General features: G+C 44.7%; 1 protein-coding gene across 1 annotated transcript in view; it reads left to right on the top strand.

Annotated features, from left to right (window-relative positions):
- Positions 1-1440: 1440 nt before the first annotated feature.
- AFF2 (ALF transcription elongation factor 2) overlaps positions 1441-21325 on the top strand; it is a 306425-nt gene continuing 286540 nt past the window's right edge. The window contains exon 1 of the mRNA XM_088527446.1: positions 1441-1550. Coding sequence (XP_088383572.1) covers positions 1504-1550 — 47 coding nt within the window. The 5' untranslated portion in view covers positions 1441-1503. The remainder of the gene's footprint in view (positions 1551-21325) is intronic.

The following is a 21325-nucleotide window of genomic DNA, read 5'->3' as shown; positions in this document are numbered from 1 at the left end:
ATTAATGGCTCTGCCATTGACCAGCCTTGAAGCTTTGGATTTGTCTCACAGCACCCAGGAAGCCCATAAAGGTGGTACTTAAATGTGTCAGGAAAGTACCAGGCCATCCTCGGAGCCCTTCCTTGGCCTGAGGCTGGCAGCACTACGGGGCGGCCAACCAGGCTGGAGGCGCAGTGGGCAGGCGGCCTTGGCCCAAATGTTTGGGGGCAGCGGGTTTGGCATCATGCACATGGCAGAGATGCTACGGACTTGCTTGCCGCTCTCAGCGGGCATCAACGCATCTGTGGTCTTAACTATGTACATACTAATGTATGCACTTGTTTGCTCTCTGTGGATGTGCTTGTGTACTTGGAAGTTTGTAAAATGCTGAGGGAAGGATGGGGAATGCCCTAAGGTGCTGGCTACCACTGACGGGAAGGTTGCTTGATGCAGAAGTGTGTGACCAGGCTGTGTGGGCCTGGGTGGAAGGGAGTTGACTGAGAGAGGCAGGGTCTAGCGCAGCCCCTGTGCGTGGAGGGTGCTCAGGCCCTCCCAAGGTAGCCATGGGGCGAGTGAGTTGCTCTCTGGGGCACCTGACTAAACCTTTGGTTTAGTGCGTCCCTTCCTATGGTGATTCACATGTGAGGGCAGCGGGAAGAGCTGCCCGAGGAGCTGGTACGCAGGGCTGTGCTCTGTCCTGTGCTGTCCTCTGCCCTGTGCCCTGCTCTCTGGCCTCCCCCGTGGTGCTTGGCCCAGGGCACTGTTTAAGCCACCTCTTGTGGAAGCGCCAGCACTTCTCTTGCAAGTGCCAGCCGGCTTTGCCTGCTCACAGGAGGCTGCTTGAAGAGTTAAATTACAGATGCCTATTTTATTTTATTCATTTTTCCTTCCCCCTACTTCTTTCTCTCCCCCTCCAAGCCCAGCCAGGACGCTCTTCCCTTCTCGCTGGCCGTGCGCAGCGGGGCAGCCCGTCTGCTCCCCATCCTCCTCGCTTTCTCTCTTGCTCCTTTTCCCCCCCTTTTTTTCAGCCAAACTTCCCGGTCCCCGGGGAGGGCTGTGGGGGGGCGGGTGGGAGGCGGCTCCGCCGGCTCCCGGCGGTGCTGGCGCGGCAGCTCCACGCCGCGGCTTGGGGCCGCCCCGGCTCCTCCCCTCGCGGTGCGAGTGTGTGTGAGTGTGTGCCGGGTGTGCGCGCGGGTGTGAGTGTGTGCCGGGTGTGAGTGTGCAGGGTGTGCGTGTGTGTGAGTGTGTGTGTGTGTGTGTGTGCGCGCGCGCGCCGGGGCCGCCGCCGCGCCTGCCTCTCGCGCCGCCGCGCCGCCCCGCGCCGCCCCGCGCTGCTGGCGGCGGCCGGAGCGGGCGGCGGCGGCGCTCGGAGCGGAGCGGCGCGGAGCGGAGCGGCCCGGCGGCGGCCGCCGCTCCCCGGGGCGGCGCTGCCCATGCCGGCCGGGCTGCCCTAGCCGCGCTGCCGCCGCTCGCCTCGGCGCGGGGAGCGGGCACCACTTATCCGAGTCTCGCCAGCGCATCGTTATGGACCTATTCGACTTTTTCAGGGACTGGGACTTAGAGCAGCAGTGGTAGGTGTTTTTTTTTTTTTTTTTTCTTTCTTTCATTTTTTTTTCTCTTCTTCCCCTTTCTCCGTTTCTCCCCCTCCACCTCTCTCCGTCTTCTAACAGCGCCGTCTCCAGCAGCCTTTGTGCCGGCCGCGGGCACCGAAGTTGGCCCGAGGGCGAGGGAAGCGGCGGCCGGAGCGGGCGCCCCCAGCGCACGAGCGCCCCGGGGACGGGGCGACGCTGCCCGCGGGGCCGCGGCTGTCAGTGACAACGTCCCTGCGCGGGGCGCGCGCGGCCGCGGCTCCTCCGCGCCGCCCGGTCCGGCGAGGGGGGCTCTGCGGGCGCCCTTGCGGCTTCCCTGTCCGCATGAAGCGTCGTTGAAGTTAGTCTTGCAAGTGGGAAGCCCGGTCCCCACGGCAGCCCTTTCCCTTCCTCCTTTCCCCTGCGAGTGGGGTTTCGGGCCGGAGCTGCCCTGCGGCTCGCGTGCACCTTGACCGGATCCGCGCATCTGCCCGAGTCTGGCGTAAACTTGGTACCGAAGTGGATGCTGAGGAATGTTCGAGGGGGTGACAAGTAGCTCAGAAAGTTAGCGTCTGGGTAGGTGTTTAGTTGCTTCCTGGCTGGTTAATGAGAGCATGATTATTCATAATTACTATTTTTATTGGTTCCTCTTTTACTTTTCAATGTAGCACGATAGGCGCCTTTTTTTTTTTTTTTTTTAAACTATGCACAGTAGAATTCAGGGACTGGTTACTACTTTATTGAATGCTTTGGGGCTAAAGTGCTGTTTGCCGAGCAAGAAAGATTAAAATGCTCAATTTCACTGTCCTAATCTCTAAATGTCACACAGATTATATATGTGTGTGTGCATGTGCATGGGGACCTCATGTTTTGCAAAATGATTTACTTTTTTGGTAATATAAAGCTGCATCTGAGAAAAGATCATATATTTAGGCCTGTCTACTACAGCAGCCTCTGTTGAAATCAGAGTTTGTTGTTATTTTTTGAGGGCAAGAGGTTCTTCACTATAAGGTCCTTTGCCTCAAAAAACAGGCTTTTGGTCAAATACTTAAACCATCTATATGGTGAAAAGCATTAGAAAACAAATGCCTTTATTCGGTCAAGCCTGTATTCATTAGTGAGCTGAGGGAACTTAAAAATCCACAGGAGTATCTTTCAATAAGCCTTTTATTACTATTGAGGCTGAAGCCTTCCTGACTGGGAATGTTTCACCCAACAAAATAATTAGTCAACTATGACTAGCAGATGTTCCTGACCCCTTTCAGGAGCATGTCTTTGAAAGCTGTTCGCGATTTTTGAAATGGCATCCAAGCCTGTGGGTATTGTCATTTTATTTCAGCTTTCTATCTTCAATTAGTGTTGTATTCTGCACCTACCAAACACGCTTTCATTATTTGTAAGATTGCTTGAGTCAAACCAGTGCTGCCCATGACTAGGAAATTTGTTCTCTAAATAAGGCACCTCTCCATGTGTCCATCTGTGGAAATTTCTTAGTAGTGATATCAACATGCAACAGGATCTTAGGGAGCAACAGATTTAGGGAGCAACAGATCTTAGGGAGCAACAGATTTCCCTAAATATATATGTGTATATATGTGTGTGTGTGTGTGTGTGTAAATTCTGCTCTTAAAGAGTTCCATCTCTTTCTTAGTTGTTGCTTGGTGTCCTGTTTCCAATTTCTCTATAGTCCTAATCATTACCATTTCTTCTTCGTGAGCAGTGGTTGTAAGGCAGCTTCTTTCACTGCAGCACCAACAAGGTTATTTCTCATAGTTACATTGCAAGTGATCTGTTGGTGAGCCTTCTGATACAGGATTGCTAACTGCAAAGGTTTTTCCAAAACCTGCAATAACTCTAAAATCTAGGCCTGATGAGGCCACATCTGGAGGACTGTATCCAGTTCTGGGCTCCCCAGTACAAGAGGGATGCGGAGCTGCTGGAGAGAGTCCAGTGCAGGGCGACAAGGATGATCAGGGGCCTGGAACATCTGCCCTGTGAGGAGAGGCTGAGAGAGCTGGGCCTGTTCAGCCTGGAGAAGAGAAGGCTGAGAGGGGATCTAATCAGTGTATATAAGTACCTCAAGGGAGGCAGTGAGGAGAATGGTGCTGGCCTCTTTTCCGTGGTGGCCACTGATAGAACTAGAGGAAACAGCCAGAAACTGAAGCATCAAAAGTTCCACAGGAACTTAAGGAAAAATGTTTTAACAGTGAGGGTGACAGAGCACTGGAACAGGTTGCCAAGAGAGGTTGTGGAGTCTCCTTCTCTGGACATCTTCAAAACCCAATGCGCTTGGACACAGTCATATGCTCCACACGCTCTAGGAGACCCTGCGTGTGCAGGGTGGTTGGACTAGATGACCTCTAGAGGTCCCTTCCAACCTTAAGCATTCTATGATTCTATGATTCTATTTAGTCAATAACTATCATTTTGCCTAACACAGGCTAGCAGCTCTGGTTGCAAATCCAAGATAATCGGAACCAAATACCTGTCACGTTCTATTTTACAGCAATTTGGAGTAAATCCTTGGAACCATAAATTACATTGTATCAATATTAATCTGTAAGCAGGCGTTTTGGAACCTGTGTGCATTTTATCAGCTCGGCATAAACCATCACATTACATCTTCTAATAACCATCCTGTTGTTATTTAAAAGTAATAATCACAATAAAATTAGTGCTCAATTAAATATTGTGCTTCTACCACACTATCTTTACTCTGCTACACTAATTTATTTTGCAGACAACTGATAACCACCGTATTACTGCTCAAATAATATTTGCATACAATTTGCCTAATTTATAGTGTGGGTAACATCATTAATTTAATAGAAGCTGTTATAACCGAATATGTGGGTGTAGTTCAAATACTAAGCACATTATAGGTATTGAGTTTTAGTGTTTGCTTAATAACTTTGATTTGACTCTGATTTTATGTGAATTTAGAGATGTGCATCAGAAAGAAGGGAACTCTCATGCTTCTGTTTTTCCATAAAATATTAATATATTGCCACTTGTTCTATGAATTTTACTCAATTTCTTACGGGGAAATTTATATATTTTTTAAATGTTTTTAGGGTCTATGAGGGAAGAACATGCTTTATGACTATTTCTAAGTGTTTGGTATCTACGCAAACTCTGTGTTTGATAGAGGCATTCACACATGGGTGAATTACATACTGCAGAGATCAAGTTGGATTTAGCCTTGACTAATCCAGTGGGTATGTGCATGTGCACACACATGAAATATAGGTACAAAATCTACTCGTATACACAAACATTACATGGATTTTATCATATGTGTAGAGATTTTTGCATTGCTGCTCGTCTCTCCCAGGACAAGTGATGGCTTTGCTAAGAAGAGATGAATTTGGCCCATTTATTAATAAATAGGTACAGGGATGTTTATATATGTAACTTATCTACGGGTGCATAATCTGCACCTCCAGAAGGATGCATTCTTACCCATCAAAACTGATTGTTTTGTCCATGTATCCCATATAGTCTATTTATTAAATAAGCCTTAGGAATAAGTAATGTAATATGCAAATTTGTGATGTGGAGTTTGAAACTTTGTTTCTGACTCCAAACTGGCCTTTCTAAAACATGTGTTTCATAACCATTTATAAGGTAATTAGGGACCCTCTTCTGCATTCCTTGTAAACCTAAAACTTGTGCTAATCTGTCCTATGATCGCAAAGAAGGCAAGTTCAGGCCTACAGTATGTGTGTGGGTGTTTGTAGGTATTATCAGCGCACAACATACAACAGAAACATGGTTAGCCTGAGACATACACATTATATATATAAGATATTAATAGCCTGAGTGGAGTTTTTTATCCAATGAGAAGGTGTCAGGTAATTATACCAGGAAATAACTCCCCAGAGCTTTTGGGGATGAGGGAAAAATACTGTTTATCTCCTCCCCCTCTGTGGCCCAAAACACATGCTGGTTTGTGTCAACCTCTTGAAACAGGTTTTGTCAAGAACTGCCAAAGATAGAGTGTGCGATCCCAATGTGGAGGTTCTTGAATTCCTGCCTGGCACCGGAATGGGTCGTGGGAGCTTTGTCCTGATAGAAACTGCAGAATCAGCCCTTTGGTTTCGTGTGATAGGAGAGGTCACAACAGCAAAGGAACCAGGTGATTTAGTGAACCTTCATTAGGAATGTTGTTGGGAGGGTACTGGAGGGAATCTCTTCATTTTTATGTGGTAACACTTGGGTCCAAATTAGTGAAATATGGAGAATAAGGCCACAGATATCCCTGTGGGTGGTTTGCCAGCCTTGAAAAGCTGCAAAAACCTAAAGATATTGAATGAATCTCCACTCCAGCCTAGGCTGAAGGGCCAAAGCTGAGGCCTGGTAAGGTTGCTGGGCGAGGAAGAGCTGGTCACTCGACCTCACATTCGATGTGAAACCTTCCAGGAGCGAGAAAGGAAGGGAGATGGATATAATGAAAAGCTTGAATGCCTGCGTGCACCAAGGGGACCACTTGCTGTTAAAAATCAAATTTCGCCTTTTAAATCGCTTTCTACGCTTGTCTGTGGTAACCAAGTAAATGAAATCCCGAAGCGTCCTGGGACCGCGCGGTGTGGACCTGCTGGCTGCGTAAGGTGGTGCCATTAATCAGCGCCGGGAAGCGGCGCGGCCCCCGGATCCCACCGCCCCCAGCGCGGACGCGGCTTTTCGGCAGCGTGAACAAAGGCGCAGGGACGCGGGGCTGATGTTTTATTTATTGCTGCTGGCATTTATATATATATTATATATATATATATACACACACACACACACACATATGCATATATTTAAGTCTTCCAGTCTCTTTTTAGAAGGAAAAAAAAAAAAAAAGTGGAAGGGGAGAAAATGCTTAGCAGGAAAAGGCATGTGGAGGTCTATAAAATAAAACCTGGCGCCGGGAAATAAAATCAGCAGGTAACGCTGTCATCGGAGCCGTGTGGTTGTGGTAGGGAAGACTTGGCCTTGCAGAGAAGCGAGTCCCTTGTTTTTACTTTTTATATTATGTATCACAAGCAGCCTAATTACAGCAAACCCAGCAAACTGCCAGTTATACAGGAAGAGGCTTAAACTCACTAAACTGTTATATAAATAGAAAGTTCAAAGGTCTGTTTGTGGCTGACAAAGCTGCGAACAGGCCATCTGCGGGCCAGGTTTGGCGGCGGCGCATGCGAGTCGCGGCCGGCCCCCCCGGGGCACCGGGGTCCCGCGCCCCCCGGCCCGCGCTCGCTCGCCGGGTGCCAGGTCGCCTGCGCGACGAAACCCTGTTGGGTCCCGACGGGAGCGTGTGGGATAGAGCAGCTCGACTTGTAGCAAATGAGTTTTTTCTTTTCATGCGTTTTTTTTTTTTTTTTTTTTCCCTAGGAGTGGGGGCAGCATTTGTACAGGGGAAAGTCAGATTCTAAATGGATTTTTGTAAGAGTGTTTGTGTGGGGGTTTTTTTATTATTATTTATTTTTTTTCTCTCCTCCCTCCCCTTTTCTTGGAAATATTACACTTGAATTGCAGCTTTTTTTTTTTTTTTTTGGTTTGTATTACACACATCCCCAAGTAATTATGCGAAAATGTTTCATTTTCAATTTGCTTTGCAAGCGCAACTGGCTGGATTGTGTGGTGGTGGGCGCGTGGGTGAGGGGGATTAGATGCTGTCAAAACAAGCAACTGAGAAAGACCAAAAATATTCTTGGGCCAAAACCTGTACATTAAGTACATTCTGATTTAGGAATTCTTTCCTGGCTTGTGTTGAACTCCACGGAGTGTAAATATTGCAAGAATTTGGCCATTTGTGAACATTAAGCTCACATCTATCCTATGAGGCAAAATTACAACTAGTGTAACAGCATCTGAATTGTTTTTCTAATGATTCATTCAAGAATTTAATGACTTCTAAAATACAGAACTTGATATGAGGAGTAGATACTTTAGATACTGTTTGGCTATTCCAAAGACAGGCAGAACTTGGGAGCGTTTGAGCACTTTGTGTTTTCCGGGGGTGTTTGGGAATAAGGAGAAGGGTGCTGGTGGGATGCAGGTCCTGCAGCCCAGCAGAAGGATTCGCTCTGTGCCTCTGGCAGGGCTGTTGCATCGACCTGGAATTTAGCTAAGTAATTTAAGGGCAAAAGGTGGCGTTCTGTAAAGTGTTAAATTAAATAGGCCTAAATGGTCTCTGAAAAATGGGAGGACATTGGTCTTTTTGGACTTGCTAGGACTGCAGCGATGCTCTCCACACCCTCAGAGAGGGTGTTGTGATGGTCTCTGTGTTACAAAGCCCAAATGCTATTTCTGTTCGAGTCGAGAGTAAAACTCCCATCTTGTGAAATGTGACAAAACTCTCTTTAATTGCAAGAAAAAGTACATGGATCTTAATATAAGTGTCCATAGGTGGTAGGTATGTAGTTTTAAAGGTACAATCCTGTGGAAATTGGTGGTGTTGCTCACATGTTTCAACTTAAGGGTGTATGTAAGTGTCTATTTACTGAATTGGGTCTTTGCTCACTCTCCAAATACTCCAAGCATTTTACCAGTGGACAAAACTTTGGTTCTCCGTATGTTCGGTAATGACAATGGTGTTATTTTGAACTGTCTATATAGCACACATCTGTTTGCCTGAACTTTATCAGCAGTTTTGTATGATCGTACAAATGACTGGGCAGCCAGAAAGAATGCAAATACTAAAGCTCAAATTTTATGAAAGATTCAGAAGAGCTGTAGGAAGCGTTTTGCAGCGGGAATATACGAATAATGTGGAATAAGCACCTAAACAAATAGGTGCCAGCCTGTTCCTTTGTGTGTAAAGTTCCCTTATGCCATTAGTTTGACATAATGGAGTTTCTTTGTGCAGAAGACTTGAAGAATTTGGCTCCTGCATGTTCAGTAAATATTTATTATCAATAAATACCTTAAACTACCTATTGTCTTCCTCCAACTTGGGCCTGAGGCAGTCACCAGTGATGTTGGTGGCGATAGTCCCAGTTGACTTAAGGGGGTGCTGTGTTTGACCCTGTTGTGGCCAAAAGACGTAAATGGGAGTTGAGGGAACATCTCTAATGACCGAGAGCAGCAAAGCTCTTTGCATACACCTAACGCAATGCATGTGAACAACTCCACTGAGTCCGATTTTCAATTGATCCAATTCAAATTTGCTACCTTTCTTTTCAAGGGAAAATAAAAAAATGGAGAGGAAGGCCTGATGCTTTTCTCTTGGTTGGGGTTAGCAACATAGACTCTATAAAACCACCCAACAGCTATTAACACTGAAAGCTGACACTGTGGCACAACTCCGCATTTTGCAAAGTCAAGAGTTCTTCTCTAATCACTGGAAAAGAAGACAGTGAATTATGTTGAGTTAGTGTAACCTTCCAGACTTTCATAATATAGTCAGGAACTCAAAAAAGCGACTTAGAAAAATGAGTGTTTCATTCTTTTAATATTAATGAATGCTCTATATTGATACTTTGCAATCAAGATCATTGTTTAAGTTGTTGTAACAGCTCTTGATCACAGAGGTCAGAGGGCATTTACTCCTGACTAATGGACCAATGTAGAGATAAAAAGCAGACGTAAATGAGTGGAAAGGCGGTAACATGCATCTCAGCAGAGTGTTCAGCTCCACTTCGAATAGGTTCTAAGGACATAGTTATTAGACCACAGATTCTCACAGAGACCATGTATTAAATCCACATTTGTAAGGAAAGATTTTGGGGAATGAGCTGGGATATTTGTTCTGGAGCCCAAACTTGCAGAAACTTAAAAACAACTGTAAGTTTCTCCTTGATTTGAATAGGACTGCTGTTAAGTGCACGCAGTGTTAATGGTTTTGCAAAGCTGGGCTCATTAATACTGAAAAATAATATGGAACTAGACAGCTGAGGTAAAGGAATAACCCAAAACTTCCTTCAGCTAACTTCCAAGCTATTACAAACTACATTTTATCGTGTGTAGGCTGTTTTTCAACCCATACGTAGCAGATCCACACCATAAATTATTACGACTGTTAAACAAAGGTCTAGCCACTAGTCTCTTCTGTAAAACTTTATATCACATTTTAATGACTTTTTTATACGTGTTCAAATCAAGCCAAGTTGTTATCCACTAAGAGAAGAAAACTCTCACTTACGGAATTTCTTTTCCTTGTGTGACCTCAACAACTAATCTATCTCTACTTACTGCAGATTACCTATCCTTATTCCAAGTGATCCGAGATGGTGAGATTTAAGGAGAGCTGAGGGTGATATCACAGCTGGAAGTTGATTTTCATTGCGGGTGACATAGAGAATGGGGAAATACCATTTACTGTGTATGATGTGCAAGTCTGGTTTAAATGAGGAGCTGTAGTCCCAGGTTCAGATGGATTCCTGACTCAGATGCTGCATGCTGCTGGTAGCTATAGTAAGACATGAATAACCCACTGTAATTGTATGTTTTTATAGGGGTGGGGTATTAACAACCAGCAAAGAAGAAAATGAGATAGAGTAACAAGTTAAAAATCACTCAGCTGTTCCTTTGGCAAGTATTATAATAGCTATTTTTGTATGCCTGTGGGTGTATATGGAATTGTGGAATAAGTAAATTCTGTAGCTCTACACTGATTTCAGTACCCGGGGCTCTAACCAGCAGACACCCTGCCACTGCTTTTCCTTTGGCAGGTCACGTGGACTGTTGTCAGGATCAGACCCTAGCTTAAAGGTTTCCTTTTTGGTCATTCACGTGTAGATTTTTACCAGACTGTAGTATTTCCAATGTGCAGAGAGTCGTGTCTAAAAGTAGGCTCAAGTGAAAATGGAGCAGTGCTTGGTGACATGTGGTCTGCGCTGAGAAGAAAGTTTCAATATGGAGTGTTTCCCGTGTACAGCATTTTAAGTCTGAGGGTAACAACCCACTGTATAACATTTATCTATTCTTTTATTACCCTTCACGGCGTTGCTATTTTGGGGAATGATTTCAATTGCAAGGGGGAGGAAAAAAAAAAAAACCCAAAAAAACAACTATCAGTAGGGAAAGCACGTGCAAAGCTGCTGGAGACTGGGATTCCTTTAAAGCTAAAATCAGGAAACGGGATGATAAGGTTGACAGTTCCCACTTATTCTAGCCTCTTTTCATGAGGGGAAACTGAGATTATTCAATGATGTAGTGTTTAGGTGATGCTGTTTTTTGCCAGCAGTGGCCGTATTTATGTTGTAATGGTCAAGTTTTGGAGGGGGGAAAAAAGTCTGCTGATTTTTGGACACTTCTCTTTGCCTGGAGGTCAGGACATTAGTTCTGAAAGTGAAGAGTCTGAGGACCTTTCGGATCCTTTCCTGGTTTGTCAGGTGAGATACCAGTAGCTCAGAGTAGCCAACTCGTGTCTGAAAACATTGGACTCCTATTTCAAATGCTGGGATGAATTTTCTTCCCATTTTGTTCCTTTAGAACAATGGAATGACATTCTTCCTGGTGTTTCCTATGAAGAATAATGATAAGGAATTATCTTCTCTGTCTACAAGTGTTTAAAAACTCATTAGTTAGGGTCCCTGAAAGAATTCCAGTACAAGTTGGTGGGTGTGGTGGAGTGGATTGTAATGGGAAGTGGCCTGGGCCCTGGGGCTGGTGGTCAGCGGGGAGGCGGCCTTGTAAAGAACACTGTGCATATGCCATAGTAAGCGTTTTCATAGATCTCCTCTGTGGGAAAGGACAATGGCTTTGGAGCTCATATTTACTCAAAAAGCAGCCCTTTGATTTTCATGGCTTTGTGCTTCATTGCACTTTGGAAGGCCCATTTGTCTTCACGAAGCCTTTGAAGAGGGATAGGTGGATTGAGGCACTGGCCAGTGGCTGCGGGTAGTGGTTGCTTGGTGAAGAGATAAGTTGCATTGCATTTTGTTTTGGTAATGCTTGGCAGAGTTATAGTCTGTTCTTTTCAAGTATGGTGAAGAAAAATGAATGTATATTTAGAAATACAGCGGGGATTCTGTTCCTTGCTCTGCCACTGGTCACTTCAGTGCCTTGGGAAGGTGGTTTCATGCCTGTCAAAATATGGTGATGGTCTTTACGTCTCCGGTAACTTGAGTGTTGTTGTTCAGAGACCAAGTGTAACTACCTTATTCTGGTGTTTCTGGTCACTTTCTCTTTTGTCTTCCTGAGGGCTAGCTGGGAACTGCTTTTATAGTTTGCTGTACTGTGAGCTTTGCTTTAGCTCTGCAGCCCTTCGCAGGCCTGCTTTTACCCCGAGACCTACGGGACGATCAAATATTGCTCGCCCAGGTTGTCTGTGCTTAGCTTGTGCCTTGAGTTCCTGCGTTGGATGTGACTTTTGTGCTGTTTATATCAGGCACATGCTTAGAAAATGGGGTGTCATTTCTGGCCACAGACCTCTCGTGCAAGCTTGATTTATATCTCAGTGCTTTACCTCCCTTTGTAAAGTGAGAATAATAGTATCTCATAATTTTGCTGTAAGACTTGGAGGCATTTTACAGGGAAGTCAGTGTCATTATCCTTTTTTATATATGGGGGAATGGAAGCAGAGAGGTGAAGTGACTTGCTCAAGGACTCTGCGTTGGTGAGAGCTGCTCTCTGCCGGGTTCCAGTTCACTGCCTGCCCCTTCAATGGGTATATTTTCCTGTTCCACAGGGGTGTGATGAGGTTAAGTCCCTTAATGTTTATGAATGTTTATGGTGATAGAGCAAGACAGGAATCTAGGCAGATATATTAGTATGGAAAGGCAAGACCATAAAGAGAAGAGGTAGGATTTGGGCAGAGCAAATCTTCAAGAAGATTCAAAAAGAAAAGGAATCAAAGCAGAGAAGTTAGACAGAAGAGCAGAGCACGTGCTGCTGCAGAGCACCTTCCATATTTGATACAGTTTGCCCCTCTCTGAGCTGCGCATTGATGGCCTTGCACCTGCTGGGGACAGAAAGGTCTCAACGCCAGAAGACTTGTTATTGCCCTAGTCTTACAGCTGTAGTTGACGTAAGTGTCATGTCTCGGACGCTTGGCTGAGTAGGACACCCGGGCTCCTTCGGAAGCCTTGCTTGTTCGGCCAGCCGCCGTTGCTTCTAGCCAACCACTGCTTTCTTGGTTAACCCTGGGCATGAGTTTCTTCACATATATTATTAGGCTGAACGTTTTTTTCTATTTATACCACTTGAGGACATAAATTACTGCAGTCTGTTTAGCAGGCACTACTAAGAGAACATCTCTGTGATGTAAAAAACACAGAGGCAACATTTTATTCACTGTATAAAAACTACTGGAAGGTCCCTACCTTCAAGGTCCAAGGTAAAATAGCAGAAGTAATTCCACGGACTTTATTCTTATGCCCCAGAAATCAGGAGGAGTTGGTATTTGCATGCATTTTAATAGATTATGTTGGTGGAATTTGGTTCTGAAACTGATGATGGGCTTTTGAAGAAAGAAGTCATTTTTGATGAAATTAAATACATAGTTACAAGGCAATTATAGAGATTATTTAGTAGCATGCGCACTTAGAAATGTTGTCTTCGTGTCTGATAATTGCCTGTGGGCCAGCAGAGTTGCACTAGAGGTGTGAGCCAAAGGCCACTGCAGTCAGCCAGCTTTTCATTGATTGATTTAGTCAACTCTGCAACAGCCTACTTTGCCAGAGCTTCCTGTGCTTTCTCACACCATTTCTGGAAAAGATCATTTTTACCTACTTTAGAGTAGCACTCCAGGAAGATTATATGCTCTGCTATAATATTTTGTTACTGCTTTTTCCTTTTCTTCTCTCTTCAACCAGTCCTTGCCCAAACTCACTGTCCTCCCACATGCAGGTGGGAAGGTTATAGATAATATATTGTAATAATTATATAACTTTTTTGATGTGTGTGCAAGAAACTGCCTGTTTGCTCATTCAGAATGCTCTAGTCTTCTGTTTGCAGAGCGTTGAGCACGTTTGGGTCACAGGCTATCACTAGGTGTTATTCTTGTCAAAATAATAAATAATATATTTTCATGCTGCTCGACTCTTCTTGATTCTTTCCCCATTACCCAAGACAAGCTGTTGTGTGAGAATTTTGCTCGGTTATAGACTGCTCATGAATCTTGCAGTACGTGACACACAGACATCTAACAAACATGACTAGAAACTGTATAAAATACACAGACGTAACACAGAAATAGTATGTTTGAAAACATGTTACAGCTCCATGAATAACCTGACATCCAAAATGCTTTTCTTCAGTATATCCATAAATGAAGTGCATTCTGCTAGCTGCATTTTAACTAGATCGGGGTTATCTTAGATTTTTTTTTTTTTAATGGTTTCTGCCTGCAAATTTAACTTCAATGATAAAAGGTCTCATCAAAATCCAAGGCAGGCTAGGATGTTTGGTTAAGACTTAATATCTTCCAAACTAATTATCATGCAATGTCAATATATGCTCTAATGTCTATGGGAAGCAAAAGGACATAAATGATACAGTCCCATTGTAGCTGGTCTTTTGTAAACAATTAACCGCTGGGTGCAGGTCTGGAGGAAAGGCTGCAGAATTGATAAACCTGCTCTAAAGGCCTTGAAAAGTAGAAGTGATTTCTGAATGTAGATTAGGAGCAAATGATGACAGCCAAGCCAGCATTACCTCAGTTGATTAATTTATAAGGATACTGGTCAATGATTTTAACCAACAGCTACGCGTAGTAGAATCCTAATGGGATCTGTCTGTTAAGATTACATAAAGTAGAGCATTTGATTTATTCCATAGCTTTCCAATGCACCACTTTAACTTCATACAAATAATGCATTAGTCACACTGGATAAAATGGCGTATTGAATAAAGTTGTGATTTTTGTCTGCTTCTCAATCTGATTTTATAAAGGATTAAATCTGTTTTAGTAGTTTATTCATATCATAAAAGATATTGTCGGTTGAATGAAATCTTTACATCTGCCACTTTCTATCTCATTAGAAAAGACAGTAACACAAAGTTCCTCATTTCCTTCCAGTCTGTTTTATCCCCTAGTGTGCCTGAGTGTGTGTATCTTTTGTACATGTTTGTATATTATAACGTCAGTCTGTTTTCAAAGTTGTGGTTAAGACTGCATCATAATTTTGGTTTAGGAGGGGTAATAGCAGAGCTTGTAAACCTTGTGGAAAAGGCAGCACCCGACCAGCAACCCGGGGAGAGGGGAAAGGAGGGTGGCTCTGTGCCAAAAATCTGAAGCCGCTGGCGCACAGGGACGTGTATGCGCTGCCATCTCCAGCAGGTATTGGAGTGCCTGCATTGACTATGAGTATGGCCACTTCAGCGGACCAAGTAAACACTTCCTGATAAGCAGGGGTTGACTTATGGCTGATGTAGAGGAATGCCCAACCTTTATTTATGTCCTCTTATCTGGGGTGATCAAACTGTCCAATTGTTATAGCACTGTGTGTGTGTGTGTGTTTTTTTTTTTTTTTTTAAAGCATTCCCTTTAAATGAATTGGCTCTTGTGTTTTATTAAGCTAAGTATTTAATGCAAACTTGTAAATTTGGGGGTTATGTATGCATTGCGGGTCTGTTGCTGGAATGGTGCCATGTCGCTTGTCAGTGTGTTTTATTCCCTTTGTTTAATGTGTGTCAGTGACAAAACACTGCCCTGATGGACAGGGCCTGCTTTCACCTAGGCCTTTAAAGTCAGAGCAAATTATCTTTTCATAGGCGCTTTCTTCTCTGTATTTTATATTATCATCATTTGCATTTAATACTATAAAGCTTTTAGAGCCAGATTTGTTTGTCCTGAGCCTGAGTTTCACTGCATTTTTGATGCTGAGCAGGGATGTAGCCTCCTACTGTTTCTTAGTTGCCTTTTTAGTCAGAAAAGCAGATGAGAACTCTGAGGACACGACTTCTTCATTCATGTTTTCATTTGTTGGTGGATGTTGCAATTTTACTGGCTCCAGCTTTTCAGTCTTGGCTCCTTCTCCCACATACTTTGAGTCAGTAGGAGTGTTTTGATTTAAAATGTGTAGTCAGCCTCTTCTGCAGCACAGAGAGCCACTTGAAAGGGCCGGCCGTGGCCGCCGGGAGCTGCCGGGGCCGGTCCGGCCTGCGTGGGGGCCGGGGCCTGCGGGAGGCCTAGCGCAGCGCTGCTCCCGCTCGACCCCTGGTGCGGGATCCGGCCTGTGCCCGTTTCCAAGCAAGCTTCCCGAGCAGGAGCAGGCAAACGCTGCACCCTGTCCCTCCACCCACCTCCTTCATCAGAGGAGAGGGGCGAGCGGCCACCAGCTTCCCCCTCAGAGCTGGCCGTTTTCGGCGAGAAAGGGGTGCACTCACTGACTGAGCAGCACAGTCGCAGCTGAGTCATTTTTTGCTTAAATTTTCTTCTGAAATTGAGAAGAAGGCATTTACTTGTCATGAAACTGTTTTTGGTAATGAAGATGCTGCCATGACGCAGGGTGCTCTTAGGAAGAGCGGCGGCACTCGCTGAAGTGGAGGTGCAGCGCCCTCGGCTCACGTTTCTGGGGCCAGGCCTGCAGCGGGGATGATGGGCTTGCTCGCTGTCGCTTCCATTTGGTGAATTCGGTGCTCTGAGTGTCTTCTTTCTCAGCTCAGGTTAAGCTGCCTCTGCAGCAGGCTTGCATAAATAGACTAACCCACTCTCATATCTCTGACTCTGCTTTAAAAAGGGCAGTCGGGGCGCGCGGGATGAGCTGGCGTGCGTAGGTGGGTGCTGCAGTGGCATCTGTGCCATAGGAGAGCCCGTGTCTGCCCCAACCCGCGGCGCGGGGACAACCCAGAGCAAACACCCGTCGCTGGCTGGACAGTGTCCAAGCCTGGCGTTTTGTGCATGCCCAGCTCTGTTTTCCTAGGATAGTGTTTGCCAGTGGCTGTAGGATCCGTCCAAGGCATGAGCAGGTCCTGGACCCGCTGTCCTGTGCCATGCTGGGGGTTAATGCGGCCGCCCACGAGCCCGTGCAGGCCTGGGGGGTGGTTATTGCAACAAGACAAGGCACACGTATTGAAATGTGAAAGAACAGTGCCACACTGTTTGTTTTCTGCGAGGAGGACTGACTGTATCTCCGAGTACACACAGACAGCAGCCTTTTATGGGAGACTTTTTGTTGTATTTTGTTTGGCAGCTGTTTGTCTTAATAGGAATTCTTCAATAGTATTTATTGTATTTTGTGCTGGTAGGGGGCAGAGCCAAAGCAGAATCTGAGCAGTTTTCCTTGCTTTACTCATTGTGAACAATAAGAAAATATTGCTGTATTAATTACTGTGGTGCTTTATTGGCAAAAATAAAGAGATCCTATAATATGAAATTGCTAATATAAGAAAGGCTTTGATTTTCTCATTAGCACAGGATATTTTGCATCTGTTCTGGTTCACAAGTGCATTGTCGGCACTTAAATAATAATAATGACTCAGTAATGAATAAGAATAACAACAACAAACAGGCACGCGAGTATGCAGGCAGTCAGGCACCCTCCGGTGCTTATCAGTAGGTTGATTTTGGAGGTCTAGCAGAAAGAGCTGCTCCCATGTGCCCATTCAGATCTTGTTAGATCACTGCAGGGCCCTTGGATTCATTTCACTGCTGGCACGGGTGGGTTATCCACAACCACCTTTTTCCTTGCGTGTCATGAGTAAAGTGGTGAAGTTTCAGTGAAGATTTCCCCTGAAATGGAAAATTTGTGCCTCTTACACTTAGAAGCATTTAGATCGTCTTTACTCCTCTTCTAATATATATTCTTTCTTCCTTTTTGTGTGAATTGAGTCTAAAGTGTTTCGTGTTTTTTTTTTTTTTCAATTCTTGAAGATATCAGAGCTTTGGTTGTTCTGCCACAGAACTTCAAGCACATTCTTGAACACATAGCCTGAAAACACATTCACTGTAATTCAGCTCTGTTTGTAGCAAATTTTCCCCACTTCTGGGTTTCTATTACAAAAACAGATACGTTAAGCTAGTGAGGAGTCTGTCTTGCATGTTCAAAGCCTCGGAATTCAAAATTAATCCAATTTGACCCTCAGTTCATACCTGGTGTCTGTCACACCTTTTAAGTCACTTGCCTGTATATGCTGTACAATAGAGTTTATGGATTCCAATCTTTTGCAACTCTTACCCAATGTTGGGTAGTTAACAACAGTGATAAGAGAAGGACAGAGTGTTCTCTCTATTGTTAAAGCAGCAGCTAATTTCATCAGAAAAATGTTAACTTTTAGCCATATTCCTCGGAAATATGAGGACTAAGAAATGGTTTGCCTTAATGTTTAAGTCTACTCTGAGAGAAAATGAAAGATGCCATTTCAAGTTGGGGAAAAAAAATAGAAAATATGTTTTGAGTTACAATTTTTGAAATCACTACTTTGCAGGGTCAATTATGACCCTGCAGCTCAAGAGAAAATCTTGGTTACGTTCATGTATGTTTAAATAATAGCCTGAAGTTTGGCGCTTCTGGTCAAATATTTAAGATTCTGTGCTGACCAGCTAGAGGGCATCTTCTGTGTAAAAGATCAAAATTTACCTGTTATTTAATACCATTAAAAGATAGACTAACTTGAAAACAAAGCCCCACCAAAAAAGGGGACTTATTGACTGCTCCAAGTGATTCTTACTTTAAGTCTGCCTGTGCTAACGTGCACTTTCATAGTATCTGCATAGAGCAAAGGAGAGCAAAAAAGCATTTTGTTTTCTTTATGGATTAAAATTATTTCTCGCTCTGATGACTCTTAATTACCATGGCTCAGACCTTACAACACGTGCACAGTGAAAATAAAACAGCAAGTGGGAGGGAAAAAAAATCCTCCCCTTCCAAGTAAAACAGTTTAGCCATGGATAAGCCGAAAGAAATTGGTAAAGCAAGTAGTTTATCAGCACATGACCCGTAAAGTACTTAAAGTGATCTGTGAATGGGAGCTACCCTAAGTCTGCTTCTTGTCACAGTAATTTGTCTGGCTTAAGGGGGAAGCAAGAGGGTCTCCTTGGCAGTACAAGAGTAAGTAGATCACCAGGTAAGATCAGATAGAGTCTCTGGTGGTAACAGCAGAACTACAAGGAAGCTCTTCTTTTGATGCTATTTGCTGTTAATAAGTGTGCTAATTATCGTGAACCTGATAAGGCTGATATTAACTGACTGAACTAAATGCAAATTCTGGTTAGATAGAGAATAGTTTAATAGATCTGACAGGTGCTAGTTTGCTTAGCTGTTGTGTTCAGAGTAAAGGCATGCTTTAGGACAAAATAATGATCTGTATTTTAGACTTTGTATTTTAGACTTTGCATTTTGGAGAGGCTTAACATGTTCATCCTTGACTCCTAAAAGAAAAGAGTTTAAGGTCTGCAGCATATCCGCTGCTGTTCTTCTTCCCTGTCCTACGATACTTTATGCAAGGGTAATTATTCTGTACAGTTTTTATATTACAGTAACATCCCTGTGTGGTCATTTGTCGCATATTTGCATGGCACAGTAGCGTGGCCTGACTTGTTTGGTCTCTAGCTGCTATTACAGTGGTAAACGTTAGGTCATAAATAGCAGGAACAATCCGTGCAGCGGCCATAGGCAGGTGTAGAGTTCTGGTTGGCAGGTTTTTGGGCGCATCATCTCCGTGCTTCACTGTACACATGTGCAAAACGCATACGACCCTATACACTTGACTTACATTTGTGAAGGTGCTTTGAGGTCTTTGCAGAGACACATGAAAGACATTTCAAAATAATATCAGTATTAAAGTGCTCCTCTTTGTGCTTACAGTGAGGGCTTTTCCCGAGTTAGGGAAGGGGTATTTAAATTCTCAGGAGTGTGAGTCTGGGCATGGAAGGGAACATGATTTAAAAAAAAAAAAAAAAAAAAAAACAACTTGCTACCTCTGCTAATAAATGTCACAGTCATTCTTCGGAAACGCTGGAATATTTATAGTATATTTTATGTATTGCATAATTAGTCATTGCCATTAGTGCACACGACCTCGTCACTTTAATTGTCAGGAGAGCTGTCACACAGTCACACGTGCTGCAGCACGCTGCAGGAGCAATCAGCTTTTGTCATTTGTCAGCTACATTTTATTACTTTTAAAAATGTTTTAATTCCTTCCCCCTCTCCCTCGTCAGGGAGCGTGAGGCTCATGTGTACAGCTGACAGCCGAGGAGACGGGCGTCCTTGGCCAGACGGGTGGTTCTGTGCTCAGTTCAGGCCGCTTCCATAATGGAGAGAGGGTCTTTCAGCCTCATGTGCTCCCATGTCTGTCTCCTGTTGGAATCTGCACCACGTTTGCTGGGGACTGACCTGTGGGTTTATTCCTCCTGTATAATCCTCTCCTCAAAAAGAACAAGCCATGGGCACAGCTGTGTGTGGCGCTATGGGGCTTGTGCCGAAGTCCGGACTCCTCCATCCCCCTGGGAGTGAGGTCGGATGGTCCAACCATGAGAGAAAACAGCCCTGTGCTTTCTGGCCTGTGCCTGCCACCTGCTCCCATGAAAAGAGGAAGCCTCGGTTGCTTGTAGCAGACATGAAACTGCCTTCTACCGAGACCTCCAGGTGCAAATAACCCCCTGTCCTAAGGGATGTGCAGCAGGAGGTTGAGAAATTGGAGCGCCCTCCTGCAGCATGAGGGTCACCGCTCCTCTGGGTGCTCCTGTTTCTATCAGTGCAGGGTAATTACTAGGTATTAAACTTTATTTTGCATTATAACATCATTTCATGCTTTTACTACACACACTGCTTTATTGAAACTATCTTGCATTATGACTACAAAGTAAAAAATTTATGTATATTTGATGAGAAAATTACAATCGCTTCCTGCCTGAGGAAAAGGCTGTGGGGCTTTTTTATTTCTTAGTTTTGTATTCGCTAATTTACTGTTTGTTCTAGAGCAGCAGTGAGTGGGAGTTAAACTTTAAGTGCACATTTGGCTCTTTAAAAAGACATTTAGTGTACAATTACTGCTGTTTACCATCTTATAATTGTTGTGTGTTTAGGCTTAGTCAGGCTTAGGGAGATGGGTATCTGTAATCTTTGAGGGCTACAACTCCCTGTCCTAGTTTTTACAAAAGAGAAAGTAATTATAGATATTGAGATAGATATAAAGATAACACAATGCTCGGTGCCCTGATGCTTTGGCGATTAGTGTAAAATAAACACCTGGACAAAGGGAGAGGTGGTAGTAAGTAGAGGTGCCAATGTGGTTGCAGTCTCAGTCCAGGGTGCTCCATTCCAGCTGAGGCACGAAGGGAATCTGGGAATCACAGCCACTCTTCTTCACCATCCCTGCATGTGCTGTCCTGTTGTTACCCAGGAGCACTGTTTGCAAAATGTTGGGTTTAAGTAATCGGCCGTATTTATAGTTTTATGTTCTGACAGACGGGAGTGAAACTAGCCAGCTGCAGCCACCCCACAAACACAGCCCCGTGGGTGCGGGAGCTGTGTAATTCACACGCAGTGGTGCAAGGACACGGGTCTCCATTGGCCCTTTCTGGGGGCTGGAGTGATCCTCTCCATAGACGGGAAACAGCAGCAAGCTGAGAGCTCGATGCGTGTGGGCCTGGGGGAGCCCCAGCTCCGTTTGGGCAGGCTCCTGCTGGGCGCTTTGTGGGAGCAGCCAAGGCTGGAGGTGTGAGGTGCCCAGTTTGAGGTCTGTCATGAGAAAAGGACCATTACGTGCTCCAACCTGCAGCGTAGCCTGTTGCTGCCCAGTGACACCATGTATCTTTCAGCTAACACGGGTGCGCACAGAGCCCCTGGGGACCACGGCTGGATCCAGGCCCTAAATAAGGGGGCATCAGCGTGCTGGCCGGTTCCCAGGCAGGGCTGCTGGCGTGCCCTGTGCGAGCTGGCAGCCGGGACCTGCCCAGCCGA

Source organism: Tinamus guttatus, unplaced genomic scaffold (assembly GCF_059628265.1).
Source record: "Tinamus guttatus ecotype Peru unplaced genomic scaffold, ASM5962826v1 Tinamus_guttatus_pri_ptg000287l, whole genome shotgun sequence".
Lineage (NCBI taxonomy): Eukaryota > Metazoa > Chordata > Aves > Tinamiformes > Tinamidae > Tinamus > Tinamus guttatus.
The sequence above is the reverse complement of the archived record's forward strand: the minus strand, read 5'-3'. Positions and strand labels throughout refer to the sequence as shown.